Genomic DNA, 27,225 nt, shown 5'->3' with positions numbered 1-27,225 from the left:
TCAGACAGGGGTCTACACAGCTCCTGCCGGTTCCCAGAGAACCATTCCGAGGTGGAACTGTTGGTGGAGAATGTTCTGGAGGCATCATGCCACAGAACCTTCCAGAAAGCATGAACTAGCTCACGGTTCAGCCCGCCAGATCATGTCAGTAGAGTTAAAGTTGTTCAGGAGTGTGGCTCAAACCCCGGGTACACCCGTCTCCAAGCACCAAGAAATAAATTTGGCTCAGTTGATAGCAAGGGGAAATAAAAAGAATGAAGAAACTATTTCACTTAAACTGTTTAAATAACAGGTGAATTTGTAATTCTTCCATATATTTATGAGCTTTTAAAACTTTCCCTTTTCTTCACGACTTCGGCCCATTTTCCATTAGTGTCTCTTCCTCTCTCTCTCAGGATATTGATCCATTAAGAATGTTTGAATCTGTGTTCCAATAATTCGCAGCATATGAGGGACCCATTTAAAAGAAACACGCCCCACATCTGTGAACATCTCGGCAGGCAGAGAGGCAGGAGGATCTCTGAGTTCAAGGCCAGCCTGGTCTACAGAGCAAGTTCCAGGACAGCCAGGACTACACAGAGAGAGGCCCTGTCTCAAAAGTCCCTTTTTTAAAAAGCAAAAACAAACAAACGGGCAACAACAACACATTAAGATGGCTATGACCAAAAGCAAATTCAAGGTGAGGCCCTGGGAACAGAAATGCTAGTGGGTGACCTGAAACCCTCTGCCCCCACTCTGAACAGGTTCACCAGCAGGGACTTAGGCTTCACAGCTACGGGGCCGTGGCTGCCCCAGCCTTACATAGGGCCTACAGTGAAGATCTGCAGGAGTGCCCACAGCAAGGACCTCCAGTTTAGGCAGAGACACCCAGGCTGTGGCGAGCTACATGCCAGGTTTCCTCCCAGTTTGTGCGCTAAGGATCAGGCTAGAAGCAGGAAGAACCAGGCACACCGGCCCAGAGCCTCCACACCCTGTGTGCTGGGCTCTCTCATCCATGGGAGTCAGTCTGTGCCCTTTCCTGGGCATCCGAGTTTAAAGCATATTTTTGAGAAAGCAAAAGGAAACAGGCTGAACACGAGGGAGGACAGTCTTCTACCAGCCTCCTCCCAGGGCTTCCCCGTGGACAAAGCCTCCTTTCTGCGGTCCTCAAAGGAGCACACAGTGAGGGTGCTTCCCTTCCCAGGCACTGCTTAGCTACAGTTGTGTCCACAGAGGCTGCCTTTGTCCAGGCCATAGCCAGTGGCAGGAGAGGCATGATAATGCTTGCCAGGCGACCCCCATTTCAGCTCAAGGGTTCCAGAAACTTCTTTCCCAATAGAGAAAAGACCCACAGGGAAGGGCTGGGACCCTCATTCCTCATTGCTGTTTGACAAGAGGAAATTAATCTAGCCAGCAGCTTCTGCCTTGAGGCCACCGGAATGACAGACACGCTGTCTTTTACCTCATCAAAAGGGAAGAAGCCAGGGGCTCAAAGGAGTTTCACAGCATCAAGGAACTTCCATGAAGAAAAGGAAAAGCTGACAATGGGCCATTATCTCCAAGTGGGGCCTCTGGCCAGAGCCCTCTGAATACCCCCCTTCCTCTATTTTTCCTTCCCCTCTTTCTCCCTCCCCTCTTCCCGGAGCCCTCTGAACCCCTTCTCTCATAGCCTTCCAACTTCTCCTCCTCCCACTGCCCACAGGACTGGGCACAGGGCTCACACAAGCTTCACTTGGGACCTGCAGAGAAACCACCGAGTCTTCCTTGAGTCATTTCCCGACATCTACTGCTGCCCCACCCCACCCCAGCTGCTTGCTGCGTGTGCCTCGTGACAAGTGACATTGGTCATGAGAAAATGATAGAGCCGGGTCCCCAGTGTCCTCCCTGGAGCAAGTTCCTGGGCCTATTTCCCAACATCTTGAGCCAGAGGGGGACTTGAGGGAAGGAGGAGGGGCGGGCCTGCATGGAGAAGGATAATGGAAACAGGGTGGGGCTCTCTGTGCCTGGTCTTTGTGCCCCAGCGTCTGAAGAGATACAGACAAGGCCAGTGTCCAGGACCTGGGGCAGAAGCCACATGACTCTTGGGCTCTTTGCCCCACGGGATGAAAGCGGCTCTCTACAAAGATTCCAGCTTGTTTCTCAATGGCTGGATATCCAGCTATGAAATAAATGCAGGGTTAATCACTAATTAAGAGCTAGATTAAACTTTCATTAAAGCCCATAGTTTATCAAATGTCCCCAGGAGATAGGCTTGGGTGCAGCAAAGCTTCAGACCTCAAGTCTGCCTCTTCGGTCCCCTGGACTTCGATTCTTAAAGCTTTGGGGAGCTCACATCACAGGCAGCCAGGAAGACAGAGCAGTCAGATTTAACCACTGGTGCACACCCGAGCCCTTGGGAAACCAGAACAGCCCACAGAGAATCCACACATCGGGGAAACACAGTGGAAGAAGACTGCCTGTCGTTCACTAAGGAACCAAGGAACAGAGTGACCATGAGGATGGGTCATGGCGCTTCTATACCAGGCTAACTTCCTGCCCGGTGCCCTGTATTGTATTTCACAGCCTAACACCCCAGGGTTTTGGCCGGAAGCCTGCAGTGCACTGGCTACAAGGTACTTAAGTGTAGTCAAGACGTGGGGTAGGATTGTTTATCTTGAAACTCTGGAAAATTGATCTGCAAATTTTCAAACTAAGCACAGAAGTACAGCTCGGCTGAGCTCCTGACTCTTGGTCTGAGGTTGAGGGTGGGAAATGTGGGCTGGGTTTCTGCCTCGACCTGTTTTCAGGACCTGGAGCGCCTGTCACCCACGTCATTAGCCCTGGAGCTTTGGGCATCGGGCAGGAATCGGGATAAAACAAGCCTCTCACTCCCAGGCTCTTTCCTCTTAGCCTCCCCTTGTGCCCAGACAAGAACTCTCTGATGCTACCAAGACAAGATTCCTAAGACCCACAGTCAGGTATTAGGTCAGCTGTGGGATTGAAATATCCAAGACCATGTCACAGGACGCAGTCAAGGGCACAGGGGGGACCTGCAGTTCCTGAAGAGGCACCCCACGGTTCTCAGAACGAGCAGAGGCAGTCAAGACAGAGGGAGAAGGTCAGAGCTGGGCCTAGTTCTTTTGCACCTCATAGGATAGGGACCTGTAGTCCATTTCCTGAAGCTTCCTGGGGACCAGGAGGTGTCCATGAGGAACGCAAGCTGATAAGCCCGGGCATGGCCTGGATGACTAATACCATCAAAGAACGTAGTAAGTGCTTAGAGTTCAGTGCATAGAAACAAGCTGGCATTCACGCCCAGCAGCTGTCCATGGTGTAGAAGGAACCTCACATTCCAACCCAGGCGTGCTCCCGACTGACCCAGGCGTGCTCCCGACTGACCCAGGCGCGCTCCTGACCCAGGCATGCTCCTGACACAGGTGTGCTCCCGACCGACACTGGTGTGCTCCTGACCCAGGGTTGCTCTGACACAGGCGTGCTCCCGACCCAGACGTGCTCCCGACCCAGGCACGCTCCCGACTGACCCAGGCGTGCTCCCGACCCAGGCGCGCTCCCGACACAGGCGTGCTCCCGACCCAGGTGTGCTCCAGACAATCCTGGCACAGGTGTGCTCTTGCCATAGTTTTTCTAGGTTCACTTCTGGGGTTATCAGTTTGAACTTGTACCCAGTTTTCAGCTGGCATATTTCACCCATAGCCCGAGTCATGATGGAAAGATGGGGACATGGGAAGGAAAAGAGTCCCTCACCCCTCACCCCAGACTCTGGTTGAAGTCTCTCACCAGATGAGAATCAAAAGTCCCAGGACAATTAAAATTTTTCTGGGAAGGTTGCAAACATAAAAACAACGGTTCTTTTATATAGAGATTTCAGATAAGAATATTTAAGCAGCAACAAACTTTGAGTAGAAAGGGTACCACGCTATACATTTACAGTGAATTGGGACTGTGGGGGCACATACAAATCTTAGCAGGAAGACAGGACACAGGGACTTACTGGACAAAGCAGACTACAGAAGGATGGACCACAGCAGACTGAACACCAAGCACAGCAATTACCCCAAGACCAATCATCTGGCCCTGATGTGTGCACCAAGGACTGGAAGACAGAATTTCTAACCTTCCCAGGCACCTTCTCTTGGCTCAATCATCTCCACTGTTGACATGGCCTACTAGAATCGCTGTCTGCCTATCTACCCGTTCACATAGCTGCATCTACGTAGGCCCATCTGCCCACAAGTGCATTCATCTAGACTAGGTCAGCCCCTTCACGTCACCTCACTCCTGAAACTCAACTCTGATCTTGCAGCCTGCTGAGCTTGTCACTACACCCAGAGACTTCTTGGCACTTTTATCAACTTCCCTGTTCGCAAGACTTCTGGAACCAATAAACTCTGCTGCAGCACACATACATGCACGTGTACATATATTCATACATACATACACATGTGTGATATGTGATGCTTGAGTATTAATATTAGTAATTAAGCATCTTCTTCGCCAAGCCCGCAAGACGTTCTTCAACACAGAGTTGACTCTAGACAGTATTTTTCAGTCTTCAGTTTTGTTTTAAAGAAATCTAAGCGTGCATAAATAACAACACAAACAGCTGTAACCATGGGGCCTCAGCAGGGTGGCTTCAAGACAGACAGAATTGGGTACGCCATCCACCTCCCTCAGGGGCGGGCAGCGTTAGTGGTTTTCCAAAAATTAAACTCATTAAGTCATCAAGACATGCTGTTTGCTACCACTTGAAGTAGCAATAGGCAAGGATATAATTCAGCTGCTAAAAATGCTCTCAAAATCAGAATAGCTTTCTGAAACCACACAACCCGCAATTCTAAACCCGAAAGGTGGAGTCCCTGGCTTGGAGCTGTTCCCTTTGATCTTGAAGAACCGCAAGAAAGGCTGGGATGCCTGCCCTGATGATAGTCTTGGCTCCTTACTAGCACCGATGGGATGCTTAGAGGCTGGTGTGTCTGCTTTGATAACAGTCTTGGCTCCTTACTAGCTAGCGCCAATGGGATGCTCACAGAGACTGATGTGCCTGCCGTGATTATAGTCTCAGCTCCTTCTTAGCACCAATGGGATGCTCATAGCTTTCTTGCTGTTCCCCCTCTCACTCTCAGATCACTGCTATGGGTTCTAAGATGTCACTTCCTGTCCCCACACGCTCTTAGCCATAGCACAGACGCTCTGCTGGCTGGCAAGTTATTGGCAAGGCAAGATCTGAGCCCCAGAATGCTGGGGCACACAACCATGCTGAAAATTCATGCTGAAGACAAAAAGCTCTCATCCTGGACCATAAACTCACAAGTTAGAAGTCCCACTACATTCCCGTTCTCCTTGGCTGACCCCCGCCTTACTCAAAGTGTGCCAATAAATGTTTTCTTGGCTCTTCTCCTCAATTAACAGCTCTGTGTACACAGTATGGTTTTCATAAAAGTTTTTAAAGAAATACAGTATGAGGTGAGGAAGCTCCAAAATATTTCCTTTCTAAAATTCTCACTTTAAAAAAAACTGTATGTATTTGAATGTTTTGCCTCTATGTATGTATGTACACCGTGTGCATGCCTGGTTCCCACAGAGGCCAGAAAAGCGTGCCATGCCCTGGAACTGAAGGTAAGGATGACTTGGAGCCGCCTTGTGGGTGCCAGAAACTGAACCCAGGGGTCCTCTGCAGGAAGAGTGAATGCTCTTAACTGCCTAAGCATCTCTCCAGCCTCATTTGCGAACTTTCTCAAGCAGATTTTTTTCATGTCGGGGGTGGGGGGTGGGAAAGAAGTGGCCGCCAAGAGTTTCCTATGATTCAGGGTTCTGCAGATCAGGAACTGATCTCATCAGGCCAGAGGTGCCCACTACAGCCCACCCCAGGGCCCAGTGGATGCTTCCTCACACAAAAGACTCTCGTGTGCAGCCCGGCACAGATAGACAGACATGGAATCAGTAGCAATTAAAGCAGCGGTGGGCATTACCAGAGCGACTTCTCGACAATTTTGGTCCGGAAAACCTCCTCCTGGTCCAAGTTCACGGTGCAATAGCAGTCCCTCATCTTGTTTGGCCCCGGGTAGGAAGGAAGATTCTTGGCTTCACCTGAAGAGTAAATGAGACACACACCAACTTAGCACGGAATACTCAACATCCTCACTGTCATACACGCCATCATCATACCCACCCCAGGATGCTCAGCACAGTCACCAATCACACATGCTTGAACAGTGGCATCACCTTCGTAGGGAGGCGCGTGCCTTCACCTTGTACACTAGTTCATCCTTTGTATGGTTTGGTTTCCCTACAAATCAAAAGATTGCAATGTTCTGTTGTTGGGCAGCAGGCTCTTATACGTAGAAACCTTCCATCCTGGAAGAGGGCTCCTTAAGATTCTGGAAGTTCTAATGGGTGTCTCAGGAAAACTCAGGAAGTAAACAACTCACAAGTCTCAGGAAGTCCCTGAAACGTACCAGGGTCATGAGCTCCCTCCCTCCCCAAGATTATATAAACAGCAAGAGCTGCTTAGAAGGGATGCTCCCTCTTGTGGAGAGGCAAGCCCTGCAGAGCTCTTCGGGTTTCCAGCTTTTGTGAGTTGCCACAACTTGGGGGTGGGGTTTTGGTGATTCAGTTGCTATGAATTGCCCCTGCTCCCGTAAAGTAACCCCCAGCCAAACTCAGTAAACTCAAGCTGGATTTTGGTGGCACTGGCACTTTGGTCTGTCATCAGCTGACTTTCGGGTAGATATTTGTTCATGTCTTCCCAGGAGCAATGCCACATAACAGCCAGCAACACAGAAAGGCACACACTGGTACCTGCCGATACCACTTTGTGTTGGTATTGACAAGCAACACAACCAACCATGCCATGGCAGATGTTCCTCAGAGCTCTATAATCGTCTGGGTCTGATAGCACCAACAGCCTTACCCTCCTCAAGCGTCAAGCAGGCGTCTATGCTCGCTTTTTTGAGGAAAGCAATTTAGCCAGAACAATACCAACTTACAAACTGATCAGCCAAAAATTCTCCAGAGCATCTAAATTACTTTTAAACTTTTCATTAAGTTTGTTCACCTGAGACATGGAATAAAAGGGAACGTTAATGGAAGATGTTTTTCAATTAGCAGATTTTTTTAAATCACATTTTCTTTCTGATGTCCCAGAGTGCTTTGGATACCTATGCCAACACATATTATCTCTTGGAGCTGCCCATAGGTCTTAATGTGTATGAGGCTGCTTCCCACAGCAGGTACATACAGTCTTGTGGAGCCTGAGCTACCCCGGCCCTGAGAAGACAAGACTCTAGTCTGTCCAGTTCAGACGCCCTGGAGTTCATGTGTCTGGGAGTGGGGCTGGGTTTCACCATACTAGGCCAAGTGCTCTGCAGCCGGCCTTCATTCCTAGCCCTCTCTTTACATTTTTGTTTTGTGTTTGTCCTTTTTGTTTTATATTTTTCAAGACAAAGTCTTTATCTTTTCTTCTTTCTTTCTTTCTTTCTTTCTTTATTTATTTTTAGTTTTAGTTTTGGTATATACAAGGTTTCTCAGTAGCTTTGGAGCCTTTCCTGGAACTCACTCTGTAGACCAGGCTGACCTCTAACTCACAGAGATCTGCCTGCCTCTGCCTCCCCAATGCTGGGATTAAAGCATTGGGGGCTGCAGACCCCTGGCCCCTTGACTCTCTTTGCCTGCCTCAGACCCTTTGCCTGCTGAAGTGAACTGAGCAAAACAACTTGTTTACCTGTGCCTGCAGCTGCTCTGAGCACGAGACCCTGATGGCAGAGGACTGGGTTCTAGTGAGGCCTGCAGCTGAAAGTTCTCAAGAGCTGGGGCGTGGCTATCAATTAAGGATCCCTATATAAGCTTCCCTGGAGCACAATAAACTTGGCATTCTTGTATCAAGGATGACCCGTGTCCCCGTGTCTCTGTCTGTGTATGTATACTTTTAAATCTCCAGCCTAGTTCCCGGCTCATGCACTGCCCCTTAGTGCAGGCGCTACGTTAAAGGTGTGCACTACTACTGCCTGGCAAGAGACACACTCTTGCTAAGTTGTTCAGACTTCCATTGAGTTTGTGATCTACCTGCCTTAGCCTCCTGAGTAGCCAGGATTACAGTTCTCCACCACCATGCCCACCAAGCCCTGGAGTTCTTAAGGACTCATTGGGGAACCATCTATGACCAACCATGATGCAGAGAAAAAACACCAACAATGTTTCTTGTAGCCACTCTCACCCTAGAAACACGGCTCTCCTAGAACATCCATTTCTTCCCGGGTAGAATAAAGAAATGACCAACCTGGTTTGAGGCAGTAAAGCTTAGGCCAGCTTCAGTCAAAGATCAACTTCTGCAGGCTCCCTAAGACATGATGGGCTTACACCACATGCATCGTCTTTGTGCCCAAAATGAATTCATGGGCAAGAACAAAGCCCACGGCTTCTATAGGAATGAGCTCCAAGCGATAACCATCCTGCTGGTCTAAGAGCGAGCACTGCAGCTCTCTCTGGCCTCACGGAAAAGGAACTCTCCATCCCTAGTTGTGGTTGGAGATTGGTGGCTCCAGAAGAGTTCACAAATTTTGAGTTGATAAAGCAGCTGGACTCTACTAACTTCCAGACAAACACCTTACAACGTGAATTAAAGCTTTCCTTTGGAATCTGTTTGCTCTTTGTGTTGTTATATCTCTGCTTGTTTTTGTAAGCATATGTTTTTACAATGAGTATAGAGGGAGATTGTTAGCCACACATTGCCCTGTTTCTTGGAAGAAAATGTTCTTTGAAAGTCCCGTGGGATATGGTTTTTGATGGAAGATACAGACCTAATATCCTGTTTATTATCCACAGAAAGTCAAAATAGGAGAATACCAACTATACTTCCTTAGATGGATGTCCAGTCAGTCCCCAACAGCTTGTGGGATTCACTTACTGGCAATACACAGTTTGGTCACCACCTAGACAGGGATGGAAACATCCTGATTGCTATGACAACAGCAACCCCAGCCAGCAGACGATTGTCCTGAGTCATCCACTAGCAAGCCACCCAGACCAGGAAGACCAGAGCAGTTACACATCTGTCCTGTGTCTTCTCACAGGGTCCCTAGGATGAGAGGCTCTGTCTGCACATGAAGAATGAAGAACAGTGAGTTATCCCATTAAGCAGATCCAGCTGAGAGAAAGCAGAACATCTGGCAGCCAGGTGTCAAAGACACATGGGCTGCAGATGCCCAAGTACCCTTTTGAGTCTACAGTGCCATCTCCATCTCCTCCCAAACTTCATATGTTTCTTTTCCTATAGACAGTGGTGGTTTTCATAAAGACAATTATGTATTATTTCATATACTCTATGTACTCTGACTATATTCACCCCAGTTTTGCTCCTTCCCCTTATTGTCATCCCTTCCCTCTTTCTTATAGTCTTATTTCATCTCTCAAGTCTTCCTTCTGCTTCTCTCTCTCTCTTTCTCTTACACACACACACACACACACACACACACACACACACAATCTATAAGGAATTCTAGCAGGGCCAGGGATAGTGACACAAGCCTTTAATCTCAGAACCTGGAAGGCGGAAGCAGTGAATCTCTGCAAGTTCAAGGCCAGTCTGGTCAACATAGCAGGTTCCAGGACAGCTAAAGCTACACAGAGAGACCCTGTCTCTGATTAAAAAATAAAATAAACTCTAGGAGCCACAAATAAGAGAAAACATATTTGTGGTAGTTTGAGCAAGAATAGCCTCATAGGCTCATAGATTTGAATGCTTAGTTACTAGGGAGTGGCACTATTTGAAGGGATTAGGAGGTGTGGCCTTGTTGGAATAGGTGTGGCTATAGGGGAGGAAGTATGTCACAGGAGCGGGATTTGGGTTTCAGAAGCTCAAGCCAGTCCCAGTGTCTATCTATCTCTTCCTGCTGCCTGGGGATCAGATGTAGAACTCTCAGCTACTTCTCCAGCACCATGTCTGCCTGTGTGCCACTGTGCTTCCTGCCATGATGACAACAGACTGAACCTCTGAACCTGTAAGCCAGCCCCAATGAAATGTTTTCCCTTATAAGCGTTGCTGTGGCTATGGTATCTCTTCATAGCAATAAACACTGACTAAGATAGTATTCATTTTTCTGTCTGGCTTTCTTCAGTTAATGCGATGGTCTCCAGCTGCACCCATTTCCCAGAAACTGACATAATCCCATTCTTCTTTATGACTGAATAATATTCCATTTGCACATAGACATTTTCTTTACTCTTTCATTTGCTGATGGGTATGGAGGCCGATTCCAGGACTTGAGACTTAAGAAAAGGGCTATAGTAAGTTTGGGTGTGAGCAGGTATCTCTGTGGTATGTCACCTCAGTCCTTGAGATAAGTGCCCAAGAGTAGTAGAGCTGGGTCACAGGGTAGTTTGAATTTTAGGTTTTCGGGAACCTCCAAATTAACTTCCATAGAGGCAGGACAAATTTGCATTCCCACCTGCAGTGTAGAAGGGTTTCTTTTTCTCCACACCCTGGCCAGATTTTGTTGTCTGTTTGAATGACAGCCATTCTGACTGTGGTAAACTGAAATCTCAATGTGGTTTTAGCTTGCATTCCCCGGATGGCGGAGAGACACCTTTTCATGTATTTACTGGTCACCTCTAAGCAACTGTTCGAGATCTGTCTGCTCATTTGATTGACCCATACGTTGACTGGATTATTTTGGTTTTCTAGTATTTTGTTTTTAATTCTTTATACATCCTAGATATTAATCTCTGGTCAGATGGTCGCCTGCAAAGATTTTCTCCTATTCTGAAGGCTGTCTCTTCACTTGGCAAATATTCCCACTGCTGTGCGGAAGCTTTTAAATTTCACACGACCATTTGTCAATTTCTGGCATCACCCAGCAAGCCATCAGAGTCCTTTTCAGACGGCCATTGGCTGTGCGGGTATCTTAAAGTGCTTCCCTGTAAGGGGTGCATTTTGAGTTCTTATATTACCATCTTTGACCTATTTAGAGTTGATTTTTGTAAGGTAGGATGAGGAGCAGACCTTCATCTTTCTACATACAGATTTCTAGTTTCCCCTGCACCATTGGTTAAAAGCTGTCTTTTTTCTAATATGTCTTTGGTGTCTTTGCCAAAAAGCAGGTAGCTGGAGCCATGTACGTCTGTCTGTGAATTTGAGGAGGGTTTTTTCTAGTTCTGATTAAGATTGTCATTGGGAATTTTAAGACTTATTTTAATTATGTGTGTGTGTGTGTATATGTGTCTCTGTGTGCATGTGTACAGATGTGTGTACCTGACTAAGTCTGTGCACATGAATGTTGAGGTCAGAAGAAGATGCTGTATTCCATCAGAGTTGGAGTTGGGGGCATTTAAGGGACACTCAGCTTGATACATGGATGCTGGGATCTGAGCTTTGGTCCTCATGATTGCACAGCAACTCCGAACTCCAGAGTCAGCTTTCTGGCTCCTCACTGACATTTTATTGGGGGTTGAATTGAATCTATCGATTACTTTTGGCAATACAGCCATTTTTCACAACATGAACTCTGCTAACCCATGAGCACGGCAGGCCTTTTCATCTTATAGTGTGTCTGCTTCAACTTCTCTCTTCAGGGCCTTCAAAGGTTTTGTTGTAAAGGTCTTTTGCCCCATTGTCAAGGTCATCCCTAGGCATTTTTAAATGCTGCTGGGAATAGGTTCCCGTCTCCTTAATTTCATTCTTGGCACGTTCATTATTGGTCTGCAGAAAAGCTACCGATTTCCACATGGTAATTCTGCGGCCTGTTGCTTTCTGAAAGGGTCCAGTTCTCAAAGCTTCCTGGAGCCTTCTGTGTCTCTTCTGTACAGAATCACATCATCAGCAAATAGAGATCAACTTCATTTTTCACTGGAATCCTTTCCATGCCTTTCTCTTGTCTTACGACACCAGCTGGGACCTCAGAGACCATACTGAAGGAGAGTGGAGGAGGTGAGACTCCGTTCAGTAAAATGTTAGTATGGGATTATCATAAAAAGCCTTTGTGGTGCTGAGGTATAGTCTTTCTACTCCAGTTTAGCGGTTTTAATCAAGAAGGGATGTTGAATTTTATCTCTGCATCTACTGAGGCAGTCGTGTGATTTGTTTTTCTTTGAGACAGTTAATGTGATATATTATATTTACTTTTCCATTCTTGCATTCTCGAAACAAGGCCCGTTTGATCGTGGTGAATGACAGTTTGGACGTGTAGTCAAATTCAGTTGGCAAGGGTTTTACTGACCATCTTTGCATTGTGCTCACCAGGGACAGTGGCCTGGCGTTCTGTTTGTGGTTGAGTCCTTGTTCAGTTCTGTATCAGTATAATATCTATCGGCTTCATAAAAATGAGCTCAGCAGAGTCCCTTCCTAGTTTGTGGAATAGTTTAGGAGCGTTGGTGTCAGCTCACCTTTAGCGACGGCGGAATTCAGCTGTGACTCTATCTGGGCCTAGGGTTTTATTAGCTGGAGTCTTTAAATTTTTTGTTATTAATTTTTATGTGTATGTGTGCTTTGCCTGCATGTTTGTTTACATATCGCATGTGTGCACATCCCTGGGGGTCCTGGAGTGAGCGTCGGCTCCCCTGAGACTGGAGCTGCAGACAGTTGTGAGCTACCACATGGGCACTGGGAACTGAACCGGGCCCTCTAGAAGACCAGACAGCAAGTGCTCTCTCTCCCCTTGAAGCAGCTCTAGCCCCAAAAGCCTTTTTACCACTGATTCAGCTTGCTTGCTTATTGTGTAAATACTTCAGCTGTTTATGCCTACTTGGTTTAAATTTGGTAGCTAATATGTGCCTAGAAATTTATCTATTTTAGCTAGATTTTTCAATTTATTAGTGTAGGCTTGCAAAATATGCCCTGATAATACTCTGAAATTCACTGATTTACTTTTTTGCAATGTCTCCTTTTTTACCTCCAACTTTATTGCGCTTTCTGTCCCCCCCCCCCATAAGAGTTTGTCGTTCTTATTTATCTTTCTGAAAAACCAACTCTTCGTTCCATTGATTCTTTGTATTCTTCTTCCTGTTTCTATTTCATTCATTTCTGTCCCGATCTTTACTGTTTCTTTCCATTCACTGGTTTTTGGTATAGATTATTCTTCTTTTTCTAAGACCTGGGGTGCATCTCTTGGACTGTTTTCATCACATCAGACATAATCCATCCAGTAGACTGTGCTTTCATTCAGTTCTAGAAATATCAGTCCCCCACCCCTGATTTCTTCAATGACCCATTCATCATTCAACAGTGTTTTTTCAAGAACTATGAGTTTGTGTGCGTTCTGCAATTTCTCTTGCTATTGCTTTCTAGTTCTACTACATTGTGACCAGATAGTCACAATGAACTTTCAGGGTTTTTTTTGTGTTTCTTAATACTTGCTTCATGTCCTACAATGTGGTATATTTTACAGAAAATTCCACAGGCTACCAAGAAAAATGTGTATTATGTAGTGTTTGAGTAGAATATTCTATAGACATCTCTTAGGTCTATCCTTTTTTTTAAAATTTGAGACATGGTCTCACTACAAAGCTCCAGCTGTCCTAGAACTTGTTCTGGAGATAAGGCTGGCCTTGAACTCACAGATATCTACCTATCTCTGCCTCCCAAGGACTAGGCTGAAAGACCTGTGCCCAGCCCCTATTTTATCTTATAATGTCATTAAACTCTAAGGTCTCTTTGTTGAGTGTGTGTGTGTGTGTGTGTGTGTGTGTAAACTGTTAGTAAGAGTAGGGCATTGAAGTTAACTACTGTGATTGTGTTGAGGTCAACGTGTCCATGAAGATGGTATATAACCATCACATGGACTGCGACAATCTCCAGGGAATAACCCAGAGACAGTTGGGGTACAATATTCCTAACTAGGAGGTTTCGTTCTTAGAGCCATGTGAGTAACCACTCTTGCTACTGCAGCTCCATTGGTCTCCTCCAATCCTTGCTCCCTGCCAAGGGATTTCCCAGACTCTAAAAACCACCACCAGAACTCAGTGGCAGCACTTGAAAGCTAACAAAATAAACTCTAAGCCAGCGTGACCAGAGTCTAAGTTTGGGGAACTGGGAAGGATTCGACTGCTGGCTGAAAGCTGTCTCCCTCCCAGATGCAACAAGTAACAGCTCTGAATTGAGGAGGGTAGGAAGGACGGCTGAGAGTCCAGGCTTGTCTGCAGTGCAGACACCGACATCTTTAACTTTGAACCAATAATCGGGCCTCAGAGTTCACATCTGTCAAAACCATGTATTGTAACAACACTGAAGAGTTTTTTTCAAAACGAACATGTTCGTGATTGAAATATCCAATTTTTGTAACACATTTGTACTGCCTTATTATTTGAGTAAGCCTGGATTTCTAAATCACACTACACGGTCTGTGAGCACGCTAAGTTAGAGAGCTCAGAAACCACCAGCCTCCAACACAGAGTGGGCCCCGGGGAAGAGCCTACACAGTGGCCATGGCCACTTCTCAGAGTCCTCAGTTCCCACAAAGGACAGGAAGCTCTTTACAGTGAGAATGATGAGCATCAAGCGAGACTGTTATGTGGAGACTGAGAATGGCAAAAAAATAAGGGGAATTACATTCGCCCATCCCTAGAGCTGCTGGGAACTGGTATAACATAATTTTATTATTCTGTTTTATTAAAATGAAATGCACCAGCTCTCCAGGAGGGATTTACCAGACATCTTATGCAAGTGATATTAAATAATGAATCAGACATAATAATGAGTCGTCCATGAAGACTTATAAAGATGCAGAAATGAGGCCATATTTTCTACCCCCATTAAGAGTAGCAACTGCATGGCTAGACTACAAATTCCCAGAAAAGGTTTCTCGGCAGATGAAATGAGTACGAATCAAGGGGGACTTAACTCTGTGTCGCTCTATCCTGTCCAAGACCCATGCTTGGAAGAATCCTGATAAACAAGTCCACTGAGTCACATCTCACAGCTGGGCTCCTGCCAGCATCAATAGGAGGAGTTTGCAGGTCATCAGTCAGCTCAGCAACTGAACAGGCCCCATCCACCACCACACAGGCCCCGCCCACCACCACACAGGCCCCGCCTACCACCACAGCCTGTATCTTTCCTGTGGGACTCAGGCCCTGGAGGCTCAGCCTGCCTACCTCTTTCACTCACTGGACTCTCTCCTGAACCCCCGAATCGTAGTGGCCAGCCTGGGCCTCAGCTGGTCTTTGCATTTTTATTCCTGAGCAGCATGTGGGAAACTAGTGTGGAAATTCTCGAGCCCTTGAGATTAGAAACGGAAGCCCTGTGGGAGTACATCAGGGAACCAATGTGGCTGCTTCTAACTCGTTTAAATATCAAATAAATGAGAGTGGCAATCTGACAAGCCAAGGATAATGAACTAAAATAATGGAGATAGGCATTCACCAAAGAAGAGAATGTCTCCATAGACACATCCCCAGGAGACGAGGATACACCCACAAACGTTTTCCGTGCAACTATGCTACAAGCCACAGACACCGGGAAGAAACTTGGGGTTCCACATGGCTCCATCCAAATTCACACAGACAAGGAAACGACCACTCTGTATATAGACGTTCCTATTGACACACAGCACAGGTCCACAGGCTCTCTGTATATAGACGTATATATGTATGTGTGTGTATTTATATGCATATATATGTGTATATAGGCTGTATATAGACACATATAGACTATATAGGCTCACTGTATATAGACGTTCCTATGAACACACAGCACGGGTCCACAGGCTCTCTCTATATAGACATATATAGAGGGAGACTGTATATAGATTTATATAGGCTCACTGTATATAAGCGTTCCTATGGACACACAACACAGGTTCACAGGCTCTCTGCACTTGAAGGCTAATCCTGTGCTGGGCGTCTGCCGCATACCAAACAAAACGGATAGTGACACATTCAGTTCAGGGCCCAAGATTCTATCCCAGGTGTTCATGCTTCACGCTGACAACGGAGGTGGCGCTAGACTTCCCTCAGTACAACCTCTGGAGGTCCTTCACAAGACAAACATCCACAGCACACCCAGAGTCCAAATTCTATTGGAGGTATGGGTTAAGGGTTTCAGGAACCAGGCATGAATGCTCCTGAGTGGCTCCAAGTACAGCCCAGTTTGGCCACACTTGTTTCTGTCAAGAGCTGCTCCTCATAAACCAACTCACAGACGTAGCAGGAAACCAGCGACTCTTGGTTTACGATAAAGGGGTTTTGCATTAAATCACTCCAAATTTGCATTAAATTTGCTCCAAACGCTGCAACAGATTTTAGTCCTCCCAACCCAGGACACTGGCACTGCCTGCAAACGCCCGAGCTTAGGCAACCTGAATCGTAGGCTGGCAGAGGAGGTGGGACATGTTTTCACTGCCATGGGTAGAAACACGCCTCTCTTCAGTGGGTAGAGACATGCCTCCCTCATTCAGAGGCTATGGACAAAGAGGTGGGGCGGGGGTAAGGGGTGGGCAAAGAGAACAGAATCTCTGCCTACAAGACATGGAGAGAATTGTCTGTACGGAATAAGGCTTTGGGAGGCTGACAGAGGCGTAGGAGGAACAATCCCAACCTTCATGATGCCTAACTCCAGTCAAAGCCAACACGGAAGGGGACCATGCTGAGCTGGGGTGCTGGGAAATACTGGCAATGGGCTCTCCAGAGAAAGATGCGCGCGTGCGTGCGTGCGTGCGTGCGTGCGTGCGTGCGTGTGTGTGTGCCTGCACGCGTGTGCGCACATGCGTGTGTTTGTGTGTGCTTACACGGGCTTGTCATAGATTACTGAAGCATCAAATGTAGCACACAGCATACCCGAAATAGTAAAACGCAGAACACCCTCTATTTAAAAGCAGGTCATATGAGGCTGACAGGTTCTCAACAGCGGCTTCACTCTTGTCCCCATGACCAACCTGTGCTGCCATGAAGCTCAGACTGGACTACGGAGCACATAAAATGACTTCATATGACTTCTTTATCTGAGTGCCATGCAGTCTGTTTGCTGGCCTTACATTCCTCAAGTGGTGTCAATCAGGCCTCTTCCAGCCTCACCTAGGAACGCTGACACTTCCCTCATCTGTCAATGTCCCAAGTGACTTGGTTGATCAATGTATCAAATCCTGGAAAGTTCGAATGTTTTGTTTGTATATTTTGGCTTTTTTTTTTTTTTTTGCTTGCTTGTTGGTTTGTTTGGTTGGTTGGTTTTGGTTTTTCAAGGCAGGATTTTGTGTGTGTGTGTGTGTGTGTGTGTGTGTGTGTGTGTAGCCCTGGCTGTCCAGGAACTTCCTCTGTAGACCAGGCTGGCCTCAAACTCAGAGATCCGCCTGCCTCTGCCTCCCTGAATGCTGGGATTAAAGGCGTGCGCCACCACCACCTGGCTAACATATTGTTTTTTTAGATTGGTGCTAGTCACGGTGTGACAACTTCAGATGCCAGACCTAATTTAGACTCACATTTTCTCCATCATTTTCTAAGCTCAGACCATAGAAAGACAACCTGCCACCAAAGAGCCTAATGTACCCACACGCAAGCTGCCACTGGGCCAACTCAGGAAGGCGGGATACAAACAACGGTGCCAGAAGGTGAGCCATCCAGGGAATGGCAGCTGGGTACCTACCACCCTCCCTCAGGATGCCACATAGTCTGTTCAAGACCACACTGCAGACCCTAAACAGAACTGTGTGTGTCAACAGATCAAACGCTTTCTGGAGATTCCGACTGACAGGTTAAACTAGTTGCCTCTGTGCACGCCCTCGATGTGTGCTTAGAACCTGCCTGGGAACTGAAACGGGTGATGTACAACATAGACTCCTGGGATGACAGTGGCACGGGCCCCTGTGGAAGCAGACACAGGCACCCACAGAAAGCAGGCATGCTGGCCCACCTATCTGCGGTAAGATTTATGTTGGAGGGCCACAGGGCAGGTCCACCATCAAAGCCACTGTACCACGTGGGTGCCTGTTTCAGAGATGCCATTTAGTGAAGAAAAGACTATGCTTGAGGGGACTAATAGCATGTTTTGTCATCAAATCCCCGGAGGGAGAAGGCAGCGACCTCCCCACATCAAAGGAGTCTTACAGTCTCCTTACAGTAAGCCTCCCACTGTCAGCTACCAGCCTGCAGGCCTTCCAAATACAAGGAGGGATCACGGGGGTCCACAGCTGTCCCAAACTGTAGCCCCAGGTAAGTAAGTCTGCAGAGTGCTCTATCCAGCAGTCTGCAGGAGCATCAACCCAATAGAGTTGTATTATCATTTCCCATCTGGCCTTCAGGGCCTATCCATACTGCAGAAGCCACAGAAGGGACCTACTCATATACAGTCCTACAAGCTCAAACCTGAGTGATGCGGGAGGTCTGTCCTGACCCTGGACCCATCACAACGTTGTCAGGACTACTCTGCTCAGTCCTGATTTCTGCAGAGGGGATGCAGGAACCTTTCTTTGTTGTCTGGTCTGCTCTTCTTATGCCTGTGCCCACCTCCACTAGCCATGGCACCCAGCAGTGTCACAGGAGTAACTGGCTTCCAGCAAAGTCAGAGAAATGCTGGCACCGTAGTCTTTGATGGTGCTCACCAGGTAGGGCTGTGGCCCAGCTTCCTCTGTGCTGGACACCTGCACTGTCTACCAGCGAAGGACAAGCCAGCTGAGCTCCGGGGAGCTGACCCAGCCAGAGTATTGATCGCTAGTCCTTAGTTGTGTGGAGCCTCCAAAGTAGATCCAGGTACATTTTCAACACTATTGAAAATCAGATGCCATTATCATTGTACTTAGGAAGTTTCACACGGCTATGTACACACATGACATACCTAGGACAGGGTTGCAAAGCTCCATGCATAACAACTGCTAGTAGTGATGGGCAACTTTTGGAAGCAGAAGTAAGTATCCTGCCTTTGAACAAGAAACTACTGTGTACGGCTCTCCTTTCCAAAACCCATGGTGGGTGCTCTAGTCTGGTTACAATGCCCTGCCCATTCTGAGCTCCAGAGCTATACCACCACCAACCTCAGGCCCAGCCCAACAAACAGAGGCCCCTATCACTGCCCTCCAGCCCAAGGCACTTCTTGTGTTACCCTAAACTGCCTCCTTCCCTCTCAAAGCTTAACCCTCAGAGGAAGTTTATAGTCAGATACTCCAAGCTCCTGAGTTTGGGAGCCGGGAAGCCAAATGAGTCCACATCTGTGGGTCCTAACTCATCTCTGTCTTTGCACTGGAATGCTGCTCCTTAAATAAATGAATATGAAGGAAGGGAGGAAGGGAAGGAGGGAGGGAGGGAGGGAGGGAGGAAGGGAGGAAGGAAGGAAGAAAGGAAGGAAGGAAGGAAGGAAGGAAGGAAGGAAGGAAGGGCCCAGACACCAACAGGGACTATCAGGCCTGCTGGGAAGCTACAGCTCTCCCAGCTGCACCTGGGATCCAGGTCCCTCCCCTCTCCTGTGAGGCTCTCTTCAAGTATCCTGTTGGTATTAGTCAGTGCCCAGCAATTTCTAGAGAGTTGTCACTAAGCCAGAGGGGTGGGACGCTCAGGGTGGCTGTAAAGGAAGGAAAATAAAAGGAAACTGAGTGGGCATGAGGATGACGGGGATGACGGGGCTAAAAAGGGAACAGCATTGGGAGGCTAAAGCTAATACAACACAGAAGCTCTCAAAAGACACGGCGCCCCAGGAAGGCGATCTGAAGAAAACCCGCCCTCCTGGGGACGTCTGTGCCCCCCTCAGAAAAGACTAGAGGGCAGGGAGGTGACAGGAGGTGCCAGAATAACACAGGCCAAGGCAAAGTGCCAAGCGTGAGCAAGAACATGCCCGTTCTCTGCGCAGGAGCCTCACAGAGGAACGCCTGCCTGCTCCTGAGGAAGCAGATATGGGGACGGCAGCCAACTGTAAACACACCACCCAGCAGCCACCTGTTCTTGCAGTAAGGTGTGTGGGACACGCTCTGTGGAGCTCTCGTGTCTTGGGTGCTGGGGTTTTTTTGTTTTTTGTTGGTGGATATTTCTTTTTTTGGAATCAGCTCTACCGAGGCAGCATTTCAACACCACTCAGCACAGAGCTGACTAGTTCCCAGGGCAGCCGCGGAGTTGTGCAAGCATCACCAAATCCAATGGTGAGAACGTTCTCGTCCCCTGGGAGAGGCCAGTCCTGCTTGGTGCCACTTCCCCTTCCCTTCCTCCAGCATTGAACCCAACACAACGTGGTGACATTTCTTCTCAGGGTTCAGTTACATTGTAATGGCTCACAACTGTGCAGGGTTTCTCCGCTTCTCATGCCGAACACTGTTCTACAGCATGGATGGACCACCAAGATGGATGTTTAGGCTGGAGCCTGCACAGTGCTTTCACAGCCCCAGAATGCATGGAAGAAAACACTCAGCCAGGGAGGTCCAAGATGAAACCAAGTGCAGTCACACCCCTGCTCCCTCGCTCGAGAACAGGCATGGCATCCACTCCTACCTCCTCAACAGCCAGCCTTCCTGCCATTTCTCTCCTCCAAGCTGTCTGCTGGCTCCCTGCTGAGAGGGGAATGAAGCCAGCTGCCACCTTCACTGCCCAAACTCAAGTCTTTTCTGCATCTACAACTAACCCTATTTTCTTTAAAAGTCAAACAAAATGTCATCTACAACAGCACCATCATCCAACTGTCTGCTGAGAACCAAGTGTTAAGCATGGCCTGGTTAGGGATTCCTGGAACCCATGATAAATCCCACGCCTCGGGGCCAGAGAGATGGCTCAGTGGTTAAGAGCACTGGCTGCTCTTCCAAAATGACCCAGGTTCAATTCCCAGCACCCACATGGCCACTTACAACTATCTGTGTTCCACAGGACCTGACACCCTCTTTTGGCCTCTGAGGGCACAAGGAATGCACGTGATACACAGGACAGGCAAAATTGCCTAGACAAGAAATATTAAGACATTGTTTAAAACTCTCAAGCATCATTTTGTGATGCGGCCCTAGCCATTGCAGCTCTATCCAACCATTGACATCTGTCTCACTGCCACCACCCATCCCTTTCTGTCTTGCTTGTCCCTCATCTACCAGAGGTAGGGTAAAAGACAGGGACCTCTACTGCCCACAGGTCCTGGTTTGGGATTCCTGTTTGCTGGTTTGACAAGGTTTGGATCCCAGTTTCAAACTGGCATTCTTTCATATTCCTGTGGACAAAATTCCATGACTGAGTTCTTTAAAGACATCACAAAACTCACATCTCTGCAAGTATGGGAAGGAGAGAGAGCCTGCTAAGGGTTCTACAGCTTAGCCTTCTCTGGAAATGGGCACTTGGGTTATTTTCCGTCTTTTCCCGTAGAGTCCATTTCTGGGTAATAAATTCCTAGACTTAAGATATCTGGCAAAAAAAAAAAAAAAAACTGCTTAAATGACCACATTGCCAGATGGATGGCAATACCAGCTCTCGCATGCCATCTCTCTGGTGTGCATTATAGTGTCTGTTTAGTACAAGAACTTCCCATTTCATTAATTCAAAAGTTAAACCCATCCCCTGGTTAGCAGTCTAGATTACCTATATATGACATTTCTCTCCAGACCTTTCTTCTTCCTTGGGACAACGGACAGATACAGATGGAGGCTGTGCACAAACAACCTAATGGGACCCTCAAAGACAGTTTAAGGGAGCTAAAACCATCTTTACTATCAAAGTTCTCATCTCCCCAACATCTTCTGGGCCTATAATTTCCTATTTACTAAAGCATCCAGCCATATGTCCGCCTGGGGGCTCAAAGTCATGCCTCCTGGGGCCATAGGGTCCCTGCCACCTCCCTAGAGCCCCCCTGACAGCCACCTCTGGAGGCACCATAGATTTCCAACATGCTGTCACATAGGCTTGTAGCAAGGGCTCCTCTGGTGTGTGCATTATTGGTTTTGAGTCGAGGAGCTGGAGCTGGGAAACTCCTTGCATTTGGGGAATCAGTCACCAGGGCACTGAGATTGGGACAGATTAGAAGACCATAACCCCAAGGCAGAAATAGCATTGTCAAAACAATGTTAATGACAGTATATGGTATAAAACATTCCCTTTGATATTCATTTGCTCTTTAATAAGATAAGCAGTCACCCGTTCCTTGCACCCACTTCTTTATCCACTTTTAATAGCCTTTCCCTGGTCCCTGAATGCACTGAGAGAAGAGCATCATCTCCTCCCTCATGCCCATGGCCTGCTGCTTGAAACAATGAAGATGCCCCATGAAGCTACACGGCAACTGCAGCAGCTTTTTGCTGGTACAATCCCAGTCCCTCCCCCCCCCCCCAGACTCAACCCCAGCAAGGACTATCTCAAATAGCTTGTGAAGTAACTTTTCACCGTTAAAAGCCTCTACTCGCGCAGCCATCTTCATCTAGACCAGAGGGGAAGCCCTTCCTCTGGGGGTCCAGCTGAAGGCCTGCCATGGTACAAACACAGTTCTTTGTGTGGGCAGACTGCTGCGATTGGCTCAAGTGCAGTTTGCATGAGGGGACTACGCAGTGGCTGGTGGAAATACTGCCTTCATTGGCTTTAGGGGTTTGCTGTGATTGGTGCAAATGTTTATTCTTTAGCTTTCTAAACAGGCTTTTTGGCTCACTTGGTGAGCAGGCTGGGAGACACCTTCCGGTATGGCTTCTCTTGGTGTAACAAACGTTTCTCGAAAGTGGTCTCTTCTTGTTTACTTCTGTCGAGCTGGCTGCTCAGGAAGAAGATGCAGGGGCAGCTACAGCAGCGGCAGGAAGGTCAGGCAGAGAGGCCCAGCTGCTCCAACAGACACAGAACAGGGGGAGCCCAGAAAACAGTGCTGGTATCACTAGAAGTTAGAGGGACCCCTCAGGCTAGGTTCAGAAGTGACAGTGTTAACAGCTGCCGAGAGCCCAGGAACCCCAACTTCCTGAGCCTGCACAAGTGCGAAATATTTGTAGCGCTGAAGGTCCCAATCCCTGAAGCCTGCCCAAGATCACATGCACACCTGTGGCAGCTCCCACCTGCCTGAGCCAATCTCACCCGTCTGGTCTGTCCTGGCCGCTGTCACAGACCAAGAACAAACAGTACCGAAGACCAGCCCTGGGAGAGCTTCCCCACCTACAACTTCTGTCTAGATAGAGTGACAGAGCCCCGGTCGGTCCCGTGGGGACACCATCAAGGCCTAGTTCTGACCTGGAGACACGGGTTCCCTCCTGTGACATGCCTGCTTCCCTCTAGAGAGAAAAACTTCTTCCTCCAATCAAATAGAACCTCACTCTCAGCTCTTCTGCCCTCTAATCTGGGGACTACTTGCTTCTCTCTGTCCTTTCCACACCATTATCTGAAAGAGTCCCAGATCAGACATGAGTAAGAAAAATATTTGGATGTCAAAAGGTTTTAGCAACCACCCCTCCCCCTTCTACTCAGAACATCAGAGGCTGTCCTCAATTCAGGTGATACCAAAAAAAAAACCTAAAACAAATTATACATGGATGGCATCTATTTCCCGAAGCCTCTGACTGGAAGGGAAATCTGCTTATTTTCAGGCAGGTGACAAGATGTCTCAAGGAACTCGAAGTCAGCTGCATACTATCCAGGCTTAAGGAACACTGAGCACTGCTCCAGCCAAAGCCAGGTTTCCCGTGAAACACAACAGGTGGGCTTCTCAGCCGTCCTGTTGGAAGTCCGGGCTATCTTGGACACTTCTTGGGAGACTTTCCCAAGAGCAAGGCCAGAGAGGACATGCACAGTGCAACTTAGAGCACCTGTGCAGCCAGGACCAACACGCATGTGTGACGATTGTGAAGACTCAGGGCCAACACGCATGTGTGACGATTGTGAAGACTCAGGGCCAACACGCATGTGTGACGATTGTGAAGACTCAGGGCCAACACGCATGTGTGACGATTGTGAAGACTCAGGGCCAACACGCATGTGTGACGATTGTGAAGACTCAGGGCCAACACGCATGTGTGACGATTGTGAAGACTCAGGGCCAACACGCATGTGTGACGATTGTGAAGACTCAGGGCCAACATGCATGTGTGACATTGGTGAAGACACAGGGCAGCTACACAGTCACACTGTCCCAACAACACTGCACCTGGCAATGAGCAGAGAAGCCATGCTCTCATTACAAGCCAGTAGAGTCTCCCCTCTCTTCCCGTCCCCTCCTGTCTCCTCCCCTCTCTCCGTTCCTTGCTGTCAGCAGACAGAGGCAGGAATAAGTAGACAAATGGCTCTGGTGACAGAGAAAGACCTACTTGTCACAACCCCACGAAGCCCTGGTAATCTCTGACACTTGAACACTCAGTTGTCTCTCCAAGGGCATGTTCAATTGCTACCCCCACCACACAAACACACAACACCTAACCCCACCACGGACGGAAAGCAGCGTCAAGTGAAGAACAGTCAACGACCCTGGTGTCTGGGAACAAAGATCTCAGACCATATGAAGGCTAAATAAAAAGGGTTACCCACAAGATGAGAGCAGTAGCTGCCAAGTCACAGGTCCTTAAGAGTCTAGAATGTACTGTGTGTGGTGTGTGCATAGAACCCAGGGCCTCACACAAGCATAGCGCGTGCTCTCCCTCGCAGCCACACTCCTAGCCCTAGAATTCAACTTTAAAAACTTGTGTGCCTCAACAAAGGAAACCAAACTGAAAGAGAGAGAAAACAAAACAAAAGCCCAAGGACCTAAACAAATACTTCCTCAGAGAAATACAAAGTGCCAGTGTCATTAGTCATTACAAAAATCTCAACCCAAAACCACAAGATAACAATTCACACCCACGGAGGGCAGCTACAATTTAAAAGAGAAAAACAGAAGGAACCAGCAAGCAAAGCAGAGGATGGGGAGAAACCGGGACATTGCTGCCAGGACATAACTAGACAAAGACACAGTAGAGAGTGATCCTACAGGACCCCAGTTACATGAGGACCTCACTGGACCACGCCCCCCCCCCGCCTATTTAGGAGAAGGGAAGAAAGGAGGCGGGGAGAGGGAGGGGGGAGAGGGAGGCAGGGAGGGAGGGAGGAAAGGAGAAATTAAATAAATGTTGAAATAAAATTGTGCCTATGCTTAGCCCCAAGAGCCAGCAGGTGGGAATAGCCAAAGTGCTGGTGCTATAAATGCACACCACGACATTCGGCTTTTTTATGTTGGCTCTGGGGTTTGAACTTCGTCCTAATGCTTGCAAGACAAACACCTTACTAATTAAGCTACCTCCCCAGCCCTGTACCAATCTCTTTAAAAGGCGGTTATGTCCATACTGACAGAGGCCATCACCCACCCACATGACTTCAGGCTTCTTACACCAGCTCACATTCCAATCCCCATCTCTGTAAGGAACCACAAAGCGTGGAGAGAAACACATCTTTGGGTGTTTATTTCTAGCTTTCTTGTTGTCACATGTCCATGATGACAGACATTCATTAAGCTCAGCCCATGGGTTCTCACAGACACAGCCAGCAGTGAGGATGGAACTCCAGCTGAGATACCACCCCCCCCCAACACCCTCCCTCCCGGCTCAGCATGTTTCAGAATTCTAGAACCTCTCCCTGCCTCTTCTCACATGCATGGAGATGGAGTACTGCATCTTCAGTGATGAACTGAATTGGTAAGAAGCCCCCATCTGTTTCAGCGAGCCATTCGTGAAGCCACCAAGTAAGTTATTATTACTCTGTATCTCCTGAGTTCTCACGTGATGACTTGGTCCCCTATGACACTCAGAAGGTAACTGCGCTGAGTAGATTTATGTCAACTTGACGCAGGCTAGAGTCATCTGAGAGGAGGGAACCTCAATTAGAAAATGCCTCCATAAGATCAGGCTGTAGGCAAGTCTGTAGGGCATTTTCTTAATCAGTGATTGATGGGAGAGGGCCCAGCCCATGGTGGATGGTGCCAGCCCAGGCTGGTGGTCTTGAGTTGATCTGGGAGGTCCTTCTGTCTATGTGCCACTTTTATTAGTTAATGAGTAAAGAAACTGGCTTGGCCTGATAGAGCAGAGTAGAGCTAGGCAGGGAAAACTAAACTGAATGCTGGGAGAAAGAAGGTGGAGTCAGAAGAAGCCATGTAGCCCTGCTGGAGACAGACACGGGAACTTTGCCCTGTAAGCCACAGCCTCGTGACAATACACAGATTAATGGAGACGGGTTAGTTTAAGACATGAGTTAGCCAGAAATACGCTTAAGCTATTGGCCAAACAGTATTGCAAATAATATGACTTCTGTGTGGTTATTGCAGGGCTCTGCAGCCAGGAACAAACAGCCTCCATACACCACTGGGTTCTATAAGAAAGCAGGCCGAGCAAGCCACGGGAGCAAACCAGTAAGCAGCACCCCTCCACGGCCTCTGCATCAGCACCTGCCTCCAGGTCCCTGCCCCATTTGTTTCTGACACTGAACTATCATACGGAACTGTGAGTGAAGTGAACCCTCTCCTCCGCAAGTTGCTTTGGTCCTGGTGTTTCGTCATAGCAACAGTGACCCTAAGACAGTAGCTAATCTAAGAAAAAAAAATTTTTACACTTACCTTTTACTGAGATGTAATTCACACATACAATCCTCCCTCTTAAAGTGTGCACCTTGGAAGCCCTGAGTGTCACAGAGCACACAACCTCCCTGTGTGGGGCCTGCTCACCACCTGAGGAAGCAGCCCAATCGCCACCAGCGTCGCCCCCTACCTCAGGATGAAATCCACACTTCTACGTTGTTTCAGTGGATTTGCTAGTGCCGCGGCCATTTCACATCAGTGGACGATATGTGGTCTTCGTACCCAACTTCTGTAAAAGCACTGTGTTTCTAGGCTTTGTCACGTCATGCATGGCCTGTCTAGGTCTTCGCTGCATTGGTGGCCAGAGTCACCACAGCACAGGACAAAGAGTAGATTTAGGCCAAAGCACCACGGTCAAAAGTTCTCACAAACCAGGGGGGTTCAGCTATGGTCCAGAGGTAAGGTGTTTGCCATCAAATCCAAGGAATGTGGAGTGAGTCATCTGGCCTCTCGGAGCTATGGTTTTCCCACATGTAAGTGAAGTGACCATCAGGCAACTAAGTGCCTCAGTCACTTTTCTATTGCTATGAGAAGACACCATGATCAAAGCGACTCATCAGAGAGCTAGAGTCCTTAGCCATCATGGTGGGGAACATAGCAACAGGCGGCAGACACGGTGCTGGAGCAGCAACCAAGACCTCACAACTGGATCAAGTGGGAAGCAGAGGGAGACACGGGGAATGGTGTGAGCCTTTTGAAACTTTGAACCCCTTCCCCAGTGACATGCCTCCTCCAACAAGGCCATGCCTCCTAATCCTTCCCAAACAGTCCCACCAAATGGAGACCAAGTGTTCAAATATATGAGCCTGGGG

The 27,225-nt window shown here is 48.0% G+C and overlaps 1 protein-coding gene across 1 annotated transcript in view; it reads right to left on the bottom strand.

Moving 5' to 3' along the window:
• The window catches only part of Rasa3 (RAS p21 protein activator 3), a 105,574-nt gene that overhangs the window by 52,820 nt on the left and 25,529 nt on the right, over positions 1-27,225 (bottom strand). Inside the window, exon 2 of the mRNA XM_038326015.1 lies at positions 5,949-6,066. Within this exon, the coding sequence (XP_038181943.1) occupies positions 5,949-6,066 (118 nt within the window). The remainder of the gene's footprint in view (positions 1-5,948; positions 6,067-27,225) is intronic.

This window comes from Arvicola amphibius, chromosome 4 (assembly GCF_903992535.2).
Source record: "Arvicola amphibius chromosome 4, mArvAmp1.2, whole genome shotgun sequence".
Classification (NCBI taxonomy): domain Eukaryota; kingdom Metazoa; phylum Chordata; class Mammalia; order Rodentia; family Cricetidae; genus Arvicola; species Arvicola amphibius.
This window is presented reverse-complemented; position numbering and strand designations above follow the sequence as displayed.